The sequence below is a fragment of the Parus major genome, chromosome 18, assembly GCF_001522545.3.
Source record: "Parus major isolate Abel chromosome 18, Parus_major1.1, whole genome shotgun sequence".
Lineage (NCBI taxonomy): Eukaryota > Metazoa > Chordata > Aves > Passeriformes > Paridae > Parus > Parus major.
The window spans coordinates 10,585,035-10,607,001 of NC_031786.1; the positions used below are offsets into that span (position 1 = coordinate 10,585,035).

A 21,967-nucleotide genomic window follows, 5' to 3' on the forward strand; every position below is an offset into this window, starting at 1 on the left:
AAACAGGCTCAGAAACATACATGTCACTGATAATTATCTGTAACAGGATGGGTACAGACAGACTGCAAGTCATGGATTAATTTAACAAGCCTATTTAGCATCTCCTTGTGCACAGAGTAATGCACAGACTGTGGATCACCATCAGCCCTCTAAAGCTTTCTAATGAATATGGAAATAGGACCAAATTAGGGCTGCTTCCATAACCCCCATTCTGACACTTCCCACCTTTCCAGTGGCACCTGTGAGGGTCAGACATTCTTTGTTTCCAATACATAAACAAAAACTAATTGCTGCAGAACAAGGAAGACTCATTTATATTTTCAAAATTAGTTTGGTGACAAACATTCTGCATTTTTCATGGATATATGGCAAATCCAGTGCCCACTGTGGCATTACATTGAATGAAGGGTAGGATCCAAGACTTTTATTCAGGATGCTCCCTGTTCTTTTTGCTCACATCCCAGCTTTCCCCTTTCTTCCCTGAGAAATTGCATCATCTCCATCCCTTCAAGATTTTCAAAACTCGGCTTTTGTGGGGTTTGGGCAATGCAATCTCACTTTGAAGGAAGGCACATTTTGAAAGGAGCCTGGACAAGAGGCTTCCAGAAGTGTTTTTCAGCCTGAGGTATTCCACATTGTCAGCAGTGTATTTAGAAATACTTGGTGCAAACCCTGCACAATTCCCTTCCCTCCAAAAACCTGTTGGCAATTTTGCTTCTGTAGAAAATGAGAAAACACTGGGATTGTTCAAGGCTGCACAGGGGTAAAGCCAAGAATACTCATAACCCAAAGGCTCCCCAGAAAATCACTCCTGGTGATGTCCAGTGTGACCAGCACAAGCTCCCAGCACAGCCCTGACCCTGCTGACACCTCCTCCTCCTGAGGCCTGCAGCTCTCAGGCTGCTCAGGAAACACTTGCAAAGAATGATTTTCATCTTTTCTCTGTGACAAACCAGCACCAGTCTGAACCAGTTCCAATGCACAGGCTCACATTATTTGCTCTTGATTAAAGCAAAAAGTTACCCCATACACTTCAGGAGATTTCTCCTGAATCCACCTGCAATCTTTCCTTCTCTCCCACTCCAAATCCTCACCTTTTTTTCCTTCACAGACTGGTCAAACATCACCTCGTGTTCCTACACCACTTTGAGCCTTGGCACACTCAGCAATGTCAAAATGTGAAGTGCCCTGCACTCACTGCCAGAACAGGGGGAAATGGCCTCGAGTTGTGCCCCAGGAGGGTCAGGCTGGATATCAGGGGAGATTTCTGATGAAATTTGGGTTAAACACTGGACCAGGCTGCCCAGGGAGGTGGAACCAGCACCCCTGGGGGGGCTCAAAGTGACACTTCATGGGATGGCTTAGTGGGAATGGGACATTGGTCAAAGGCTGCACTTAATCTTAGAGGTCTTTGCTATGATTCTGTAAGTCTCTAATTCTATTCTTAATATATTTAATTCTATTCTAAGATATTTAATTCTAAATTATATTCTAATATAATCTAACATATATTATATATTATTCTAATATCATATATAGAATTATTATAGAATATATAATAGAATATGGATATTATATTATTCTAATATAATCTAATATTAAATTGTTTTAATATAGTCTAATATATATTTATATATACAATCTAATATATTTAAATCTAAATATCTCTAATTCTAACTATAATTAATTAAATATAATTAATAAAATATAATAAGATAATATAGTTTGAAGGTTCCATCCACCACAGACACCAGGATTACCACTGGAAAACCAGGCACGTGCCATTTGTAATTACAGCAAGAGACTGTAGAAAAGCTGAATTAAAACCTCACTGCAAAGAGATCCAAGTGCTCATAACAAATATTCAAACCCATTCCTGTTTTTTAAAAGCAAAGAATCACTAAAAATTCAGTGCAAACGTTGAAGCCTGGCAGGAAATCTGAAGAAAGTTCTATATAAATCAAGAGTTGGTTCCATGCTACCAAAAAGCCCATTATTCTCTGATATAGAGGTATATACTCACTTGTTTATAGTGTAACAAAATCTGAGCCTTTAATGAGATGCTGGCTGCTAGATACAGCAAGTCTAAAGCAGTTTTTAAGCTGGATGATTTTTCCCAAGTTAATTTTTGAAAGCCCAGAAAGCTTGTTCACAAACAAAACTGCAGCCAGTGGGAACTAAATTCAGTTAGAATTGCCTGAGTTTATTGAATCTTTTGGAAAAATGGGGTTTATTGCATCAGAAAGCTTTGCTTTTATTTGTATAAAGCCTTTAATTTCACAACAGAAATTAGGCAGCTGACACAGACTAGAAATTTTGATGTAACTGCTCATTTCAGCCACTGCTAAAGAGAAAATAATGGTTGAGATGAAATTACACAGATTATATTACAGTTAAATTTTAAAAAAAGACATTTTTTAATGCAAAGATGGTGATTTGCAAAAAGAACAATCAACAAAAGAGAAAATACCCCAACTTACAGGAATATTATGGTCCTTTCTTCCTTTATGGGAGGAAGCAACATGAGCAAGGTATTGAATAACCTTCTTGGTGTTCTCAGTCTTCCCAGCACCAGATTCACCCCTGCAAAAGAGGACAGAAATTCCATCAAAATTCATCTTCACCATCTCAGCAATCCTTTGTTTACAGCACCTCACTTAATCCCATTTACGGCTCTGACTATAAAAAAGCCAAAAGCTGGGATGCTGCAGGGAACTAAAGGTATTTGTTTAAAATCCTTCCTTCATCCTGAAGATCTCCTGAGCTTTAAGATGTTGATACAAGGTGTGAGAGCAGTTTGATTAAGAGCTTTTGGCTTCATGCCATCCTTTGCTACCCAAGGTGACATGAAACACTTGTCCCCTGCCAGGATCGCTGCAGACAGGATTTTTCAGGGTGCAGATACATTTTTATTTTTAAATCATGAGATATACACACACACACTTTCATGCTTAGCATGATTTTAATAAACCAGGACTTGGTTATGGAGGTTACCAAGTTAAGGGAAACACTTGGTACCTTTAGGAGCCAGAAGCGCAGGGCAGGAAAACCCACTTGAAACAAAAGATTCTTTCCACTCACCTTGCAATCTTTCCTAGGTTAAAAATAGGGCTACATGAAGCCATGAAGAAATGAATTTATCAGTGCAGAGTGGCAGAGTTCACAGATCATAAAGATAGCAAATGCACATCTCATTTTTAAGTGGATTTAAAGCAGACCACGTTTAGACAGAATTTATGGGGAGATTTACAGGAGATATTCAAGGCAGGAGATGTGACCAAGTTCATGTCCCTGCAATCACAAACGATGTTACTACAGCTCTAAAAATGCCAGTTTGGGGTTTTTTTCTAACCTAGGTCTGAGCTTTGGACAAATCTACCCCCAGAAGGATTCAGGGGTGCCTTAGGCAGGACTCAAACAGTGCAAGCCACTGGAGGGAGATCTCCGGGAAGATGGTGACTGCCGTGAGCAGCTCTGAAGTGTGGGAAGCTAAAAAGGATTTTATTATGAAGATTTGCATGGAAAGAGTGGAAGCACTCCTGTCATTCAACAGTTGTTCAAAAATTAACAGTTTGGAAGCCAGCTCCTTTGTAAGAATGACAAGCACACATTTTCCCTGCCCGCTTATTCCTGCTCTAAGCTACTTATAATGGAAATGTTCATTTACCAGGGGAATTTAAGCACATTCTTGTGCAGCCTTTTTCATCATACACCCTGGTTTTGTAGCTAATCTGCATTTGCTCAGGGATTCAGCACCTCCAGACCTGCACTTCTTGATCAGATAAGAGCTGAGGAGCATCCCTATCCTCACACTGCACTCAGCAGCCACAGAGAGGAGACAAGAGAGCACCTGGAATTTCAATCCTGCATATACAGGAAGGATATGGATACTCCCCCAGATTTTTAAGACTCAAAAACTCTCATTGCTGCTCATCTTCCAACAGCCTAAAATCACAGAAACCCCATGGGGAATGGCCCTGAGAGAGGGGAACCTCTGCTAAGGGATGGCGAGATGGGCATTTCTGCACCCAGGAGCAAGAACTCATTTATTCACTGCAGCTCATGGGACTCCTCACAAGAGCTTCAGGTGAAACAGCTTCTGTTTGACCTGAGAGAACAACAGCAACCCCAGGTTTGGCCAGGGAAAATAGTCCTGCAGATGAGCTGGGGGGTATTGCACAGCCTCAGTGCCCAGCTGTGGCTGCAGCTCCAGAGGGCCAACCAAGGGCCCCTGTGCTATTGATGGCATCTGCTCCTGGGAAACAGCTCCATCAGTCTGTCTGAAACCACTCTGCTTCCACTCCTCCTCACAATCACTGCAAAATAACACAGAATATGAAAGATTAGAAAGCACTGCACTCCATGACTCAAAGCTTTCCAGGGAGAGAGAGGGGAGTTCCCTGCAGACTTCTTGACTGGGCTGGCTTTGCTCAGTGCATGGAAAAACCTGGAAGGTGCTACCTGAAAAGCTGGTTGTAAAGGAGATTACTCTGAGAATTGGCTAATGGATAACTGGGTTTTCTTTTTGCCAAGATACCATCACTATGAAACCCAGAAACTGGGTGTACTTTGGGACTGCTACAAGTGGAAAAACACCCTCTGACTTAATGAAAAATCCCATTTCCACCCAGCCCAGAGTCCCCACAAACAAGAGAAATGAGAATGCTGATAAGCAGAAAAAAAGCCCCTAAACCATCAGGTGCCAATTCTTGCTTCTCAAGTCTTTATTTCTCATTTCCCTTTCACTGCAGTGTTTACATTAACATAATTCATGACCATGAGCAATAATAAAAGCAGCTTTGCCTGTTTCTAGATGTGTATTAAAATATGCTAATGTTAAAACTATTCCAGCAGGTAAGAGAAGTAAGAAGCACAGCAAAATATACATTTACATTTTAAAACAATACAATTTGTTCTTATTGTCAGCAGAGCTTGGGAATGCACTATTAGCTGTGCCTGTAAAGCTAGAGAAATAATCTTTTCTGTCACATCACAAGAAGCAAGTTTATTACATTTTAAAGGAGGAAAATCTCCTGTAACACATGCAGTGCAGAGAAGCTGTACAATAAACACAGCTCAGATGTCAGCTCTGGAAAAGGGCAGCACAGGGCTGGAAGAGTCAGCTGCAGACACACCAGCAAAGCTGCACAAGCACAGGAAAAGCAGCAGCTTGAAACACATTCCTTGTGTTAAAGACCCTCTAAATCTAACAGAGGGGTATTTTAGAGAGAGGCTTTATGCAAGACCTCATTCAAAAGCAGCACTAGCGGATGTTATCATCCCAGTCCTGCTCTCCCTGGAGCTTACAAGAATGCCAAATATTTCCTGCAGCATCGTGGCAAATAGCTCTGCTGCCATTTACTATGAAAGAATTAGAAGATTTAGGATAAAGTCCTTTGCATTTATAGGAATAATGACATCTGCATACTTTGGTTCTTTCCCAGGAATGCAAACACATGGATTATAAAAATAAATTAAAATCTTCTACCTCTATCAACCTGCCCAAAAAAGGTAAACTCTGAGTAACACCACATACAGTACATATGAAATGGGGATGGAATCACAAAGCTAAAGCTTAACTTTTTCAAAACCTTGTTTTAATACAACTCAATCTGTTACCATAAATTAAACAACTAAAGCCCTGGGCTGAGAACCAGCCTCACCTCAGTCGGTGGCAGCTCTGCTAAATGACTTCACCTCCCTCATTTCAGGCTCAGCTCCACTGGTAGAACCAAAACCTTCTGGGACTGACTGGGAACGCTCAGCTCCAGCCATGTCTGCTTCCATGGAGCAAACCCTCCTTAGCTACAGCCTCCAGTTGGAAGTACAAGGTTATTCCATCAATTAACTGAGGGACCTCTCCCTTGGAAGCCACCTTCCAGGGACAGGTCAAACAAAGCCTGACTGCTGAATTCATGTAGGATCCCGTGTCCAAGTGCTCTTCCCCGGAGCAGCAAAGCTGCTGCTTTGAAGCAGCTTCATGTACATTTAAAATAGGAAAAGTTTAGCCAGCATGAGCACTTTAAAGTTTAACATGGTTTTGAATTCATTGCATGTAAAGCTGGAGTGTCATTTTCAGCAAAGCCTCTGGAGAACTCTCCAGGCAAATTCATCCCAGTTCCAATTTGGTTAGGAAAATCCAGGCACTGACTCAACCAGCTGCAGCTCTTTCCCTGAGCTGCTCGAGCCCAAATCTTGCACTAGAAGCACTTCCAGCACTGAATGGATTCTCATCTGGAGAACAGGCAGCTCAGGGAGGGAGAGCACTCGCAGGTGATGAAGGGAAGAGGCAGCAAGCAGGGATGGGAGCTGCTCTGCCCAGGGAACTCTCCCCACAGCACAGCGTCCAGTGGCAGGTGTTATCCCAGAAACAGGGCAAGAACCCCTTCCAAGGGATCTATTCCAGGAGGAAACACCGTTTCTGAGGGAACAGTGGAACAGTTGCTTTCCTTACTGTCAGGCAGGTCTGAAGCATTCACACATCTTGTGACAGCAGCCAGCACGGCAGGGCCACCCCCTCTCCCTGACTGGGAAATGCCTCATGGACTTCAGGGAAATCAGATGAGGGTAAAGTTGTTTACTGAAGGCCCACTGCACAGACTGGCCCCTGTCCAGCTCCCTTCCCCAGAGAGCCATTCATCCCACCAGCAGAGCCTCCCAGAAGGTGCAAAGTGCCACGAGCAGCACAGGACACAGTGACACAAAGCCACACGTCCAAAGAAAGCTTTGCAATTCCAGGACAGGCTTTTCTTTATCTTGCTGCCTGGGCACAGTCTGCAGACTAACAATATTCCTGATGATTGGAATGGCTTAGGATGGTCAGATGCAGTTGGAGACCATCTCTGTGATTTAAATTCCTGAAAAACTAATCCAAACAAAGTCTGGATTTTATGTTTTTGGGTAGCTGGGTCACTCAAACCCTTCTTCTGCCCCAGGAATTTCAGTCATGAAATGATCAAGGATGAGAAGTTCATGTGGCAGCAGAGGGTCCTGCTGCGAAGAAGTGACACCTGGGCAAGTTCCCAGCACACAGAACCCAGCTCCCCTGGCCAGCTACACCTCCTTCCATGGGAGCAGCCACTTACAGAAGGCCCCAAACCATGGAAATATGCACTTAAATTGTTTGGAGGAGAAAGTAACTGCCTATGTAAGAGCCCCAACAATGGCCTTTTGTGCTTGTCACAACAGCAGTTGCAAAGAACAGAGGAGACACTTATTCTCAGGCACAACTGAGCAGATCATCTGCCAGTTACAAATTAACAGATATTTACAGACAAGACCTGTAATTAAAGGGTGTCTTAATCACCTGGCTTATTTTCTGCAAGAGGTATAACTGATAGTTTGGAGTCATTAATTGGCTTTACTATTTACGTAGCTGCTTCCTTTCCCTCCTGATGCTTCCCATCATCTCCACAGCACTTGCCATGGGAATGTTACCAGCTGGACTCCAGCCAGGGGTTGTATACAAAAATGTTTGGTATTTGCTGCTGTTGGCCTTTAATAAGCAGCCTCTATTCCCTCCACAGCCCATCACTCCTACGGAAGCCAGTTCAGATTAGATATCCTTGTAGGGCTGCAAGCATCTGCTGAACACCTTTTAATCAGGCCCAGGCCCAGTTTTGGGAATACCAGAACTCTGTGGTAAGAGTCTCCACTTCAGAACACACTGGCTTTAAAAGTGCACTGCAGCACATTTCCAGACTGGACTTTCTTCAGTATTTCCCAAATTCCTAATTACCACAACACAAATTTCTTCATCTTGGTCATCAGCCTGGCATGCTCAGTGAGCAGAGAAACACCAAAACTTAACAAAATAGCAGCTGCAGCTTCTCCAAGGGAAAAAAAGAGAAAACAACACCCTGAAAAGCTCTCCAGCACAGCTTCACATCCCACAGAAACAGGAAGATGTGCAGGAAGGTCTGGGAATGCTGCAGTGTTGGCATCATATCTATGTACAAATCACTGAGGATGCTGAGTCAACACAGGCTGAAAGCCACTGCTTTTAGATATTTATATATTTATTACATATATATATATATATTACTTATAAGCTAGAAGGAACATGAAGTTTCTGGAACTACACATATTTTCCTTTCTTTTCAGCAAACCAAGAATGTACAGAGATAAGGTCCAAAATAAACTCTCATGTGCAGTCCAGTCAAGGGGGAATAATGAGATGGAAGTTGGTTAAGTCCAGCTTCCCAGAAAAGTGCTGGTTTGGAGGGCTGCTTGTTCACTTTTTGTTGAAAAGCTGGATGAACTAAACTCCAAAGCAGAGGAGAGCTCCAGCAGCCTTTCTCTCACCATCTGTTAGTGGTTAGCAGCCCAAGATTAAACCATCCAGCTTCAAAGCTAAAAAGAAATTCTCACCATTACTGTTTGTTCAGCTCCTCCCATCTCATCTTCAGCCAGGCAACAATCACCCATGGATTGTCCAATGGATTTGGGAGCTGTAGATGTTCCAGTCTCTGGACATATTTGGGTTTTTCAGCTGGTGAAAGGCCAAAAGGTATGGAAGAAATCCCATCACTGCTCCTGAAGAAATCAGGGTGATGCCATGGAGCAGCAGAGGCTGCTGGATATGGGAAAGGGACTTTGGGTTCACTCTGGGAAAAGCCCATCCATAACAAGTAACTTCATCAAGAAGTTTCTTCTACAAATCTTGTCCCTGGGCTCAATACTCCCCAACTCACACAAACAGGTGAGGAAGGGGAGGTAGCACTGTGAACCAACCTAAAAATCAGGAACAAGGGAGACAGTGCATGTGACACACCACTAACTCCCAGTCAAGGCCTGGAGACCGGCCCTGCAACAACACAATTGTCTAAATTTGGTGTCTAAAGTGGGGAGTGGAAAGGGAAGAAGGTAACCAAAGAGCAGGACAGCACAACACTGCATGCTCAGGGCCACCTCCTGTCTACAGCAGGAGCAGGAGGGCATCTGCCATTCAGTCTGGGCTGGAGAAGGGCAGGACAGGCACAGCAGCTGCCAGCCCCAGCATTCCCCTCCTCAGAACCAGATTCCATGGCAGGACAAGGTGTTCTGCAGCCAGACAATTCAGCAGCATCATTTGCTGGAGTTTTTTTACCTCCTTTGGGAAAATATCACTGACTCTAGAAACACCAGTTTATGCTGGAGTCCTGATGGAACATTAGCAGGTGGTGAAGCTGAGACAGAAAACCTCCAGGTAATCCCCCTGCCTTGAAAACAATGAGATGTTATGAGAGATATGTGTGGAGAACCATCCATGCAGGTTATCCCACTCCAAGCATGCACTGAGATCAATGCCTGTTCCTGCAGCAGCTCAGTGAAATTAAAAGGTTTTTCTCCAGCACAGCTCTTAAAAAAAAAAAAAATTAGAGAACTTTTAGCAAAATTATTTCCTAAAAAAGATCCATCTGCACTCACTTGCTTCACAGAGCTTGTTATTTACTGGAATAGTGACTGCAGGCTTTTTGGGGGAAAGAGACTGGTGTTTCCTAAAGATCTGCACAGGGGAAGACAATTAGACTGCCTCAACCCCAGATTTAATTAGACACTCTCATGCCAAAGATAAAAATGCCATGTGTGCCACATTCAAATCAGAATTCAGTTGTCTGCTGAGCTCAGATCAAAAGTTTATGGTCACTTTGCAGGTGAGGTGACAACAAAATTGGAGACCAGAGTGTTAAAATTTTTCCAAGGTAAGTACAACCAGATCAGACATTTGCCAAGTCAGAACCAAAAGAAGACATCTGGAAAACTGCAGAGACAAAGGCTTGTCACAGCACCAATCCCAAACCTGGGAATTCCCCCAACAGCAGCACTTCTGGCTGTCAAGAAGAAAAGGGGGCTGGATCCAGAGACCTGGTCCAGGTCCTTCAAATAATGTTACTGGAGAAGTGACTGCCCCTCCTCTGAAGGCCATGGAAGGTAAAAAACCAGGAAACTTCATCAACAGGGGCAGAGAGGTGAAGATGCAAAGCAGGCAGACCCTGAGCAGGCAGTGGGAGAGCTTTGCCTCCAGACAATTCCTGTCCAGGCAGCCGGAGACAGGAAATGAAGGCACAGCACAACTGTCCACTCAGCTGAGGGCACCACTCAGGAGCTGCCTTTTTCTCCATCAGATACCCTGAACCACTCCTGCTGCAGAAATGAGAACGTATTCTGAGGGATTCCAGCTTTAGTAAACATCAGGGTCAATCAGGCGATCCAGGTCCTGAGACAGCAAGTTTGGGATGAGAAGATGAGTCTTATGAGCTGCCACAGGAGTTTCTGAAACCACCTCTGGTGTGCCTAACACTCTCCTGGCACTTTATTTATTCCTGCCTTAGTCTAGGACCTGCAAAACCAGTGGCATGAAGGAGAACACATAATTTACTTCATCACCAGGAGCAGCAGTGCAAGGGGAGTCCTGGACACTTTCCTGCTCCTGATCAAAACATGGGATCTCTTTCCAGGCTGCGAGTTCCCCCTGGCCTTGTCCCACTCATGAAGAGGACTTAATACCCCAAAATCCCAGTTTACAATGCACACCTACAAAAGATTAAAGCTCTCCTGAGAAGGATGGTGGTGTTCTCCCATGGTCTGGCTGCAAGGACGTGGGTCCCTTCCCAGCTCTCACCACCCGAGCCCCAGCTCCTCTGCAAGGCAGAACTCAGCCCAGCACAAGATGCCAAATTCCATGCTCTGTACCAGATACAAACAGGGATCAACTGTCCACTCAGTACAGGTGGGTCAAAAGCCCATGGGAACCTTAGAGGTAATGACAGAGCTGAAGGCAGGAATGCTTAGAGGCTTTCCAATTTGTAAATGATCAGATTGGACACCCACCAAATCCTGCAGCACTGCCATTCCAACCCTGTGGGCTCAGCTGACCATGCAAAGGAGAATAAAGTTCATGCACAGACACAAAACATGAAGCTACTTCAAAACATTCACCTGGGGCAAGCACACACTGCCAAAGCATCCACAAACACATGAGAACAAAGCATTTCTTCTCACTCTGGGATCCCATCCCTGCTTTAAGGGCTGCTTTGTGCATTGCACATGAAGTAGTCATCACACAAAAACAGAAGTCCTGCTAGGAGCAGGAACCACAGACCTAGACAAGCCTGAGTTAAATGGAACAACTTTTATCTTAAGTACAGAACTGTTTTTGCTTTTGCACCCTTAGGCCCTGAGAATCTTCATGGTATTCATGGTATCCCTAGCTGGAAAAGGCATGGCTTGAAAGGGTCCACCCTCAGTCCTATCCAGACTCTGAGAGCCAAGGCACTTCTGTAGGAAGCAGAAGATGGAGAATTGAGTCCCTTTACATCAAGAAGGGAACTGAACCCAGGTCTCCTTCCAGCAGTTGCTATTCCAGGCTCCTCCCAAACCACATCCCCAGCACACTGGCACCCAGGATGGGGCAGCCAAGCACTGCCCCTCTCCCTGCAACACCTGAGCTTGCTGTTCTAGCCAGGCCTGCTCACTGCAGGCAGCTTCAGCACAGAGCCAAGGTGTGCTTTCCAACACAGGTGATCCTGACCCCCAGGCTGTTCCCAGCAGGGACAATTTCCCTCCTGCACCTCGTACCTCCAGGCTGGCACACGGGGTGCTGGCCCAGGGAACTGAACATGACCAGCGCTCTGTGCAGGGCTGGGGTTGGGCCAGCCTGGCTCCCTGAGCACACAGGGAATCCTTATCACCCTCCTGACACTCCCAGCAGCAGCACAGGAAGCTGCAGGAACACACAGTCCATGGGGGAGAGGGAAGGAAGCTGGAGAGCCCCTTCCAGCTGCACTCCAAGCACACAACAGCTCAGGAGGGTCACCAGCCTGAAATCCCACTCATGTTCTGGCTTCCCAAGCACTGCAGTTCCCAGGAAAACCTCAGCTACAGCAAGAAGCTTGCTCTTTGCAGGGGGGTGAGTTCAGGTAAAAGGGAACCTTCGTGTCACCTTCCTCAGAGCTCCCTTGGAGGCAAAGCTGAGCTGCTGCTCAGGGTCTCCAGACCCACTTTTGGATCTTGTCTTCCCCAGGCATTTCCCACTGAGCAGTTTCAGCACAGCATTGCAGAGATGGTTAAAGCTTTTTGGGTTGGATGCAGAGATCTTCACTGACATTTAAAAATTACATTTCTTAAGTAGAACATGCCTGGAAAACTCAATAATGTGAATTACAGTATTAAAAGACTATATCCTCATATTAAATATCACTTTATGCTACATCTTTTCCCATTGCCTGTCAAGACTGAAGACCAAGGTTTGACTCCCACAGCTGTATCAAAGCCCCCTCTCACAATACAGATCCCCAAAAGTGCCCAAATGAAAAATGGTCACTCACGTGCAGAGAATTGATTGGTCCTCACGGTCTGCAAAACAAGAACAAACACTGTTATAAGGGTTTGTTTCCACTGTTCTGTAATCTGCAAAACTGCTTCTTTTAACAGTCATCTTTTCAGTTTAACAATCCTAAGGACACTCTGAAGAAATTTTAATAATATCCCTTTAATAATATCCCCATTTCACATGCACACACCCCTCAAACAACACTTAGAAGTTCCTAAAAGTCCTGACATTTCAGATAATGAAGTCAAAATTCTGGTTAAATTTAATAAGCATCCACGGTAAGGTTTTTAACCATATTTTCAGATAAAGTGAACCTAGCACTTCATATTCTGAATGCATGAAGAATATACAACCTTACAGGAGAAGAAACAGTTTGAAGCACACAATACTGACAACCACAGTTGGAAAGAGCATTGCCATCTCTAGCAAACAAGTGATTTCCTCCCCAGCTTTTTGTTTTCTTTTTTAAATGAACACACAGGCCTGAAGAGCTCCCACAATTCAGCTTATTCATGAAAGTCTTGTCTAAAGGACACCCAGGGAAAGCAAAATGCTGCAGCGCTGTGGCTCAGCACTTCTGTGCCACAGAGACCTCCTGAAGGTCAGGGACAGCCTGCAAGGGCTATTTCATCATGACAACAGCTTCACAGAATATATTTCAGCACCATATAAAAAATTATATCATCAAAACATTCAAATGGACCTGCAGCAAGTGCAACATTTCAGTTCAAGTCTTTCAGAGCAGGCAGATGACACCCCTGGCAAGTTTTAGACTGCATTAACAGCAAGGATGACAAAAAATGGAGGTGCTTTCTGACTGAAAATGTCAGAAACATGCAGTCAGTTGTATTTGGAACCCATATCAAAAATACAAAGAATACATCTAGGAGGGGTCCCCTGGCACTGTGCTTCACCAGGGCCTCCAGGTGAATCCTGCAGCCCGTGCCTAAGTCTTGCAAGCAGATGTGAGCTCCAAAAATCCCTCCTAAGGGCAACAAAGAGCAGAATGAGTGCAGGAGAACTGAAGAATATTAGTTTCAATTATTAAAAGTGGGAAAGAAAAATTCCCAGAGTTGGTGACCCTCCTGACAAGGCTGCAGGGATACTCCTGGATCATTCCCTACAGCTGCATGAGGTGCAGCAACTCCTGTGCACCAAAAAAAGGAATGGGAATCCTGGGACTGCAAGAGATGAAAGGTGAGAGGGGACAAAAGCAGTGGGAGCAGGACAAGAGAAGCATTAAGGAAACACATTTCTGTTCTTCTGGGTTTGGTATGGAGCAGCAGGTGATGGCAGAGCCATGCCAAGTAAGTTTTTGGTGGCAGGGCAGGGCTCAGGCCCAGCTGGGTGTCCTGCACAGCAGAGCAGCACAGCTCTGTGCCCCTGAGCCCTGTGCAGGGCAGCCAGCAGTGACCCAAGCACTGAAACTGCTCCAGCACCGGCACAAGGTGACGCAGGACAGCACAGATCATTTGTTCTTTCAGAAGAAACAGCTGAATGAAAGCCAAGCTGGTACCGTGAGTAGAGTTCAAAGTTAGTACTTCTTAGCTTTAGTATTTACTGAGGCATTTCTTTAAAGTGACATGGTGATTTTTCCCTCTCTTACTTCCCAGGAATAACCTCACTCTAATTTTGGTACTGTAGCTGGGTCATTACCTCAGAAAACACAGCCTCCTCTAAGCTAGACCTCTTCAGTTTAGCACTTCAAAAAAGTTAACACAGCTAGCATTTGCCTTGAAGTTTAATTTATTTAAAGACAGTGTGAGTTTGTCAATGCTTTGTACCATGACATTTGTAACCTGTGCATTTGCCATGTGGCACAACACACAAGGCACACTACAAATGAATTTTCTTACCCAATTAGTCCTGGAGAAAATCTACAAGTCCAGAAAGTTGTATTTATTTGTCACTGCCAGAAGCTCCAGGAAATGCAGCCAAGCTTTTTAACTTTCTCTATCCAGGAGCCTGAATTGACACAGCCGTTATAAAGTCAATTATCTGCACTCAAATCTGTCACTCCAAATCCATCTCTCTGTGTCCATCTGGACTCTGAACCTCACAGACCAGGAAAATGGAAGGAATTCAGCAGTAAGCTTCAAGTTTTGCCTGGTGATGCCCTCCTTATGGTGATGGTCAGTTCCAGCATCCAGCACTGAAGTGGCAACACCCAAACCTGCAGGTGAAGGCTGGGGTGAGCCTCACACAGCATCAAATGCCAGGTGCCCTCTGGCCCAAGCAAGAGCTGATCTCCCCACAGTCACCCTGAAAAAGCCTCTGACAAAATGACTGGTGTGGAAGGCTTATTTATGGCTGGTTTCTGCAGCTCCTGTCTTCCCCCAAAGAACACAGTGTGTCTGCAGCCCTGATTTCTGAGCAGGGCCTTCCCCTCCTCAGGACTGCACCTACCCTTGCCTCAGCCTGTCTGCAGGGGCTGAGCCTGTGTGTGCCTCTTGCCAGATTTGTTCTCTGGGGTGAGGAAGAAGCTTTGAACTCCTCTGAGCAGACTGCAGAGCTTGGCTGATGAGGGGTTAAAGCAGCTCATTAATCAAAGATGCTCAGTAAATCAATGCAGCTCAATCAGGTGAACAGAAGCACAAGGATGAGGACATTTAAAAGGTAATGAAATAATACCAAGTTCTTCATTTAAGTAACATCATGAGACAACCCTTTGGTTTCAATCACAAACCAAAACAGGCAAGTCCCACTGGAATCTACCCCTTATGCAGCTTGGATTTAAATATAATCCAAGGTCTTTAAGCTACACTGAAGACCCCAACATTCAAGTTGCACACAAAAGGTTTTTTACAATATCCCTAATTTGAAAATCAGCATTAAAGTTATGCAGAGCCTATGAATAAAAAGTAAGATTGATTTTCTGCTGATGAAGTAACACTTTCTATAGACTAGGATATCCTTTTGAATGGAATGATCTGGAAGCACAAAGGCAATATAACCTGATACTCCAAAAGCTTCCAGCTTTAGGCTGGAGCTCCCCTGCTGCTGTAATTCAGCTGGAGCAGCTGATGATGTCTGTGTTTCCTCTGCCCCATGTCCCATCCCATTCCTCCCTTGCAACCAGCAGCTGACTGGGCACATGCACAGTAGCTGATGGAATGGCAAAATTTAGTTTTCCACCAGATCAGCTCCCTGGTGTAGTTTGTAACAAAGCCAAACACTGGAATGAGCATATGGAAAACGAGAACCACCTCTTGTGCCATCTGCTGAGGCTCTGGTTACCCAAAAACCACTGTGGAAAGCACATTGCCTGGCTCAGGTGAGCTGCAAACCATCCCCAGCAGAAGCTTCCACCTCCTCCCAGCCCCAGCAGTGAATGCCTTTCCCCCCAGCCCTCTCTCTGAGCCCCAGGTGAGGCTGGAGCCAGGAGTGGCAGCAGCAGCAGCAGCCCCGTGAACCCCCCGTGCCACCAGGACAAACCCTTGGAAGGGAGGCCAAGGAGAACTACCAGAACACAGCACAGGAAGAATTACAGCTCTAAAAATCATTTTTACCTACTCTGCTCTCCCCCACACAGAGGAATTAGCTCTGGGGACAGCAACTGCAGCAGCTGCTCAAACAAACCTGGTGCTCAGCTGCAAAAGGGTTTTTAAAAACCCAGTCAGAAGAGACCCTGACGTTATAACAAAATGCAGGAAGTTTTGACTGTCAGAATACAAAAACATTTGACTCTACAGCTCTTCATTCACCAGCTGTATCTCCCCAAAACAGACCAGAACTAACAAACCCCTTATCAACTCCAGGGGAAAGCTCTGGATGTACATTAAACATTTGTTGGGTAATTGGTTCAGGCAGGATGTTCTGAAAAGTCCTACTTCAAAGTTATAGACTAAGTCTACAAAAGAATAAGAGTATTTTAAAAGCAGCTTTTCTCAAAGGTGTGACTTTGTTCTGCTCTGGTCACACTGCAGTCATTTATAAACTGATATAAGACAGTAAAACACAAAAGCAAAAATCTGCCTTCAAGTTTCCCACTGAAATTCCAAGGCAGCAACATTACAAGCCCAGGAACTCTCTCACAGAACGGAGTTTACAAGCACACAGATACCCAGCCTCTACAACTGGCTCTGCTCCAATTACCCTTTCCTATACTGATATTTTCAGTACTGCAAATGTCCAGTTCTCTCTCACGATTTGACTGGGAATGAATGGGAGAAAACATTTGGAGCTATCCCTGAGAGAACTGCCCAGTCAGAAAGGCATTTTATGAATTAGCACTCATGCACAGAGCTATGAAAACAATTCCACAGGTGTCTTACCTGCTTTCAGCTTTAACCTCTGTCTGATTACAATTCCTATCAAACAGAAACTTTCATACAGACACTGACTGGTCTCACAATCCCCTTATTTAAGGTAAGGACATGAAATAAGTGTGCCAAGGTGAAAGAAGTTCAGTCTGCTTTCCAAGCTCAGGCTGTAGAGAAAGCAATGGGCTACCACACCCCCAGCCAGCAGAAAACCATGCAGAGGAAAATGGTTCCTATCTGCAGGTTATTATTTGTCCTTCCTCAAATCCAAGCACAAAATTCTTGTGGATCATTAACTTTGGCACTGCCTTTCCTTTTCCCTGTCCAGAGCACTGATAAAATACCAGATCCATTTCTGGAGCAGACATTAAAAAAAATCCTGCTTTTTTGGGAGGTGGAGGAGGCAAGTTCTTCAATATTTCTCAAACAGGAGAAATCACTGGGTTTCTAAAAAGAGGCCCTGTGTAGGGGAGCAGAGGGCTCTTGTTTATTTGTAGGTGGTGTTTCATCCTCAGGTGCCACAGAGCACACCCAGGAAAGCTCCCTGGTGGACGCCTTGTTTGTTGTGGATGCAGGCTCCAGGGATCTGTATGTGCCCTGTGCTGTAGGTGAACAGGCTCAGATATCAATCTACCCAAGGTCATTTAAAAATTGCATTCCTGACAAGTTCTGTGAAAATGGGTCAGTGCCTGGGGGAGAGAGACCTGCCCACCAGCACAGATTTCACTCTTGCCAGAGCACTCACAGGACTGGTCCATGAATGCTCCATGACAAGGAGAGCACACAGGTGTCCCACAACCTGCCTCTCTTCAAACTTCCAGTTATTTTCTTTTTCCTATTTTCCTGCTGGGCTGATAAGCACGGGAAGAGATCTGGTTACAGAGATGAAGCATGCCTTTTTAATTTGTGTTTGTCTTTAAAATGTTGCCTGGTTACTCCCTAAACTATCATCAAACACTTAGCACTGTGAAGTGACTTGCAACAAACACCTCTCCCCAGAGCCAGCAGCAAGAGTGACAGGCACAAGTTTGTTTGCTGGGCACCAACCAGGCCAAATGTGCCCTGACACACTCCTGGGCACCACGAGATTTCTGGCCATCCTACATTTCCCCTCCATGGGCAGCCCCCTCCCTCCTCAGTGCAGGTGTGCAGCTTCCCAAAGCCAGGGCAGTTTGCAGGAATAAATCAGCCCTGTGCCCCCAGTGAGCCATCCAACACCCCAGGGAACTGGGCAGGAAGCAGCACATTTGCCCATAATACAAAGTTGATATTTCAAGTTTTAACACCTAAATTTCACCAGGTTAAAACTGTTTAAAGTTTCAAAGAAGATGAACCTACACATGCCCAAAGCACCTGCTGTGGCACATGCAGCAGTGCTGGACAGCAGCACGGTCAGGTTACCCTCCTCAGGAGGTTTCAGGTGTCTAAAGGATGGAAACATCCCAGGAATCTCCAAGAAAGGTGAGCAGGATCATTGCACTATCCCTCCAAAAGCTGAAAGGAACCTCTGGAAGTCAAAAATTCTCAAGGACACTTCAGGAGAAGTCATCTCTCTTGGTGCACCTTCAAACTGCATTTATTTTTTTCCTTCTTGCCTTGTCATCATCTGCTCATTGGCCAGGTTTTACATCCAACTCTCATTTCTTTGGAACTGTCAAGCAATGAACTTGCAGAAATTCTCATTCTCTGTCCTAAAAGGAGTCACATTAATTTATACCAGAACAAAGATCAAATTCAGGTGCAGCCTACTCCTCATGGGTATCTCCAGTGGTTTTAATTCTTAGAATAATAATATTTATCAGCTCTGCCTCATCAGTGCTCAGACACTTTTCTTTCAGAACATTGAAACTGCTCAGACATCGCTCCATGGAGAATTACATCAACCCAGCCCAGCTTCAAAGGCAAATCCAACAGTGCTGCTTTAAATCCCAGCTCTGGGTGTTCACCTGGTATTTCCCACACAGCCTGACACAGGACAGACACAGCCAGTGTCTCCTGCATTTCCTCTGCCTGCCTGAGAGCTGTCAGCTCCAGCTGCCACAAACCCTTGTAACAAACCAGAATTCCACTCTTACTGCAGGAGAACTCCAGGTCTGTAGTGAAGGGTCAATAAAACACCGCTGTGGGGTGGAGCACTGATGTAAACACTCTAGGTGTTCCTGCTATGTGTGAAGTTAAAATAACAAAAGCTTTTACTAAAAAAGAAAAAAAAAGAATGTGGTTGTATCCTTTCCTCTGGAACACTGGAGATAAATCACAACAGGCACGCTCCAGGTCTGCTGCTGGCTGAGTACATGAAGTTAATAATCAGCAGTGATACATAGCAGAGGTCACCCAAAGCCCAGCCATGGCTTACCCTGCCACTTATTACAGTGACCCACAGCACTGGATACAGGGATTTTGTGTGTGTCTGCAGCACACCAAGTGACCACGCTCATTATTCCCTCACCCAGCACAGCCCCAGCCTGGAAGGACTCAGCCAAGCTGTGAATTGAGACTATTTTAGAAATCACGAGTGAGGCATTTGCAACGTTAGCTTGAAATTCCCCAAATTCCTGAGGAGAAAACGGTGACGTGCTCAGCGCTGGCAGCCAGGGCTGAGTCAGCACCAGGGGACAGAACAAACAGGACTCTGTCCTGCCCACTGTGCAACTGGGGGAGCTTCTCCACACCATACCCCGGACAACTGGCCTTTTCTTTTACTTTTTAGCCCTAATTAAGTTGGAAGAACCTTAAATACTGTTTGGTTTTCACTATCAGTCTTTCGCTCCCTTTTTTAACCATCATTAAGAGAAGCGTTGGCAGATCTAATTTAGGAATTACAACAGAGCTGCCACATTTGTGAACAATAGTTCATAGGTGAGGTGCTGCTCCCCTAACAAATTCAAACAGCTCTGGGTTGACTGATCCAGCCTTTTCAAACAGGGGCTGCTGTAATTCAGATGAGCAGAGCACACGAGGCAGCTTCAGCTTGGAGAAAATCAGGGGGAACTCCCTGGGCTGTGCGAGCTCTCCTGATGCCCAGGGTGCCAAGCCTGGGGCCAGGCTGGGCAGGCAGGAGGATTTCACCAGCTCAGCTGAAGGGCAGCAGCAATCCAGAGGGAAAATCTCTCCAGCTGCCCTGGCCAGAGCTACCAGGACTTGCTCCCAGTGCCCGTGGAGCTGCTGGCACACAGAGGAGCAGAGCTCTGCCTCCCTGGTTTGTGGCTCCCAAGGAGCGTTCCCAGGAGAAATGAAAATCCACACAGGCCATCCCTACACTTAGATTTCAGTTCTTATTTGCATTCTGCTTAGCAGTAACCCAAAATTAGTAGGAGCTGGCAAGCCACAGGCTGGACAAGGTTTATTTGGAGTGCAGAGCACTCAGCACAGCAGTGGTTTCCATTCTCCATCAATCCTGCTGAAGTTGTTCTACTTCCCACGTAGAATAATTTTGTTTAGACAAAGATTACACTGTCAACTGAGACAATGACTCAAGGAGGCCCTTCAGCTGTAAGATCTGCCATGCAAGCTCACTCATTTCACTTTTGCTCTTCTCCTTTCCAAACAAACAATCAAGCACAAACCACTTAACAAAATGGGCTAGCAATTCTCAGTGCAGTGTCCTCTTTCCCAAGCAGTTTGATCATGCCCCAACTCCACGAGTTTGAAGAGACAGCAAGTGTGACAACAGTGACACAGCAGGGCATGGTTTGGGGCTGTGTTCAGCCACGCACAGAGCACAGATCACCTCCCACACCACCCCACAAAGCAAAGCCAGCCATGTACTTTCATCAAATCCTGCAGTTTCCTGATCCATGTATTCCTGTTCATGTGTTCCTCACGCAGCCTTCAAGCCCCCACTACATCCTGAGGCACAGACGAGAACAGTTTAGCTCTGCTGTTCAAATAAAATTGCTTCTTTTTGCTACTTTGAACATGTTAACTGCAAATATCAAGTAATGACTGTTCCTGCATAGGAAGAGATGGGTGGAGGAAGCTCCCTATTCCCTCTGCCTGTGCCACTTCAGATTTGAACTTCTATTACATCTGACCTGAATTGCCATTTCCTTACTGAACAGTTTTGTTCCCTCTGGTTGTTCTTTCAATGTCTCCTGTTCCATTTGTTCTTTGCCCAAAGCAGGGCAGCCCTGGGCTGTATAAAGTGCAGATTAAATCACAGAATGGATCATCCACTCCCACCCCAGCCATGGCAGGGACACCTTCCCCTGTCCCAGGAGCTCCCAGCCCTGTCCAGCCTGGCCTTGGGCACTGCCAGGGATCCAGGGGCAGCCCCAGCTGCTCTGGGCACCCTGTGCCAGGGCCTGCCCACCCTGCCAGGGATCAATTTCTTCTTCATCTCTATTTTAAACTTCTGCTTTTTCAGTTTAAATCCATTCCCCCATGTCCTGTCACTCCATCCCTCATCCCTCTCCAGCTCTCCTGGAGCCCTTTTAGGCACTGGAAGGGGCTCTGAGGTCTCTCCAGAGCCTTTTCTTCTCCAGGCTGAATAACTCTAGTTCCAGAGCATCATCCTGGTGCCTCCTCTGGCCTGGCTCCAGCAGCTCCATGTCCTTCCTGTGCTGGGCTCCAGAGCTGGAGGCAGCTCTGCAGGTGGGGTCTCACCTGTGTTTGTGACTGGGATGTATTCCAAGTCTATACATTATAAAAGTATTACATTATTACAGATTGATTGTATGTATTATGAAAATAGAAAGAAAATGTGCCAAGTCTATGGCAAAAATGTTTCCTAGATGGATCCCTTTTCCACTTACTCCTCACATTCTCTACCTGATTTACAACCACAGCTGACAGCTGCACTTAAATGTCCACAGACCCTTCATCCCTGCAGCTCCTGCTAAAGCAGCAGCAGCTCCAGCATTACACCAAGGGAATTCATCTTTCCCAAGATGTTTATGCACAAAAAGCACAAACAGAAGAATGCAAGTTCCAGGGTTTGCAGCAGCAACTCCCAAACCATAAAAAACACCAAACAATGGGCAAGATTGACCAATCTTTAACTAGTCCTTTGCCCACATGAAGGTTTTTCCTCACACTGCTTACAATCCCCCTTTGGTTAGGACTGGTTTTAATTCCTTTTGGAAAGCTGATCATGAGTACAGTGGTCTCCAGATTTCCAGACCCAAGCAGGACCCTCAGAGATGGCACCAGTAGCTCACATCTGGCTGCTCTGCTGCCAAGTGTTTTTGTGCAGCACAGTCCATCAGCTATTCCACCTCTGAGATTAAGGATTTGGTTCTTGAACATTTTCTATTTTCAGCATTTTCTATTTACTAACCCTTCAGAGAATGATTTCCTGCTATTTTGCACTAGAACTTCCCTGAGCAGCTTCATAGCAGATATACATAAAGAGACAGACATAAATTTTCTCCTGCTTTCTCTTTTGCATTTT

General features: G+C 45.3%; 1 protein-coding gene across 4 annotated transcripts in view; it reads right to left on the reverse strand.

The window, feature by feature from the left end:
* Window positions 1-21,967, reverse strand: part of MYH10 (myosin heavy chain 10) — an 85,592-nt gene that overhangs the window by 43,602 nt on the left and 20,023 nt on the right. For all 4 annotated transcript variants that reach the window (XM_015645783.2, XM_015645785.2, XM_015645787.1 and 1 more), the window contains 2 exons: window positions 12,309-12,336; window positions 2,481-2,583 (listed from right to left, as the gene is read on the reverse strand). In XM_015645783.2, the coding sequence (XP_015501269.1) occupies window positions 2,481-2,583; window positions 12,309-12,336 (131 nt within the window). The remainder of the gene's footprint in view (window positions 1-2,480; window positions 2,584-12,308; window positions 12,337-21,967) is intronic.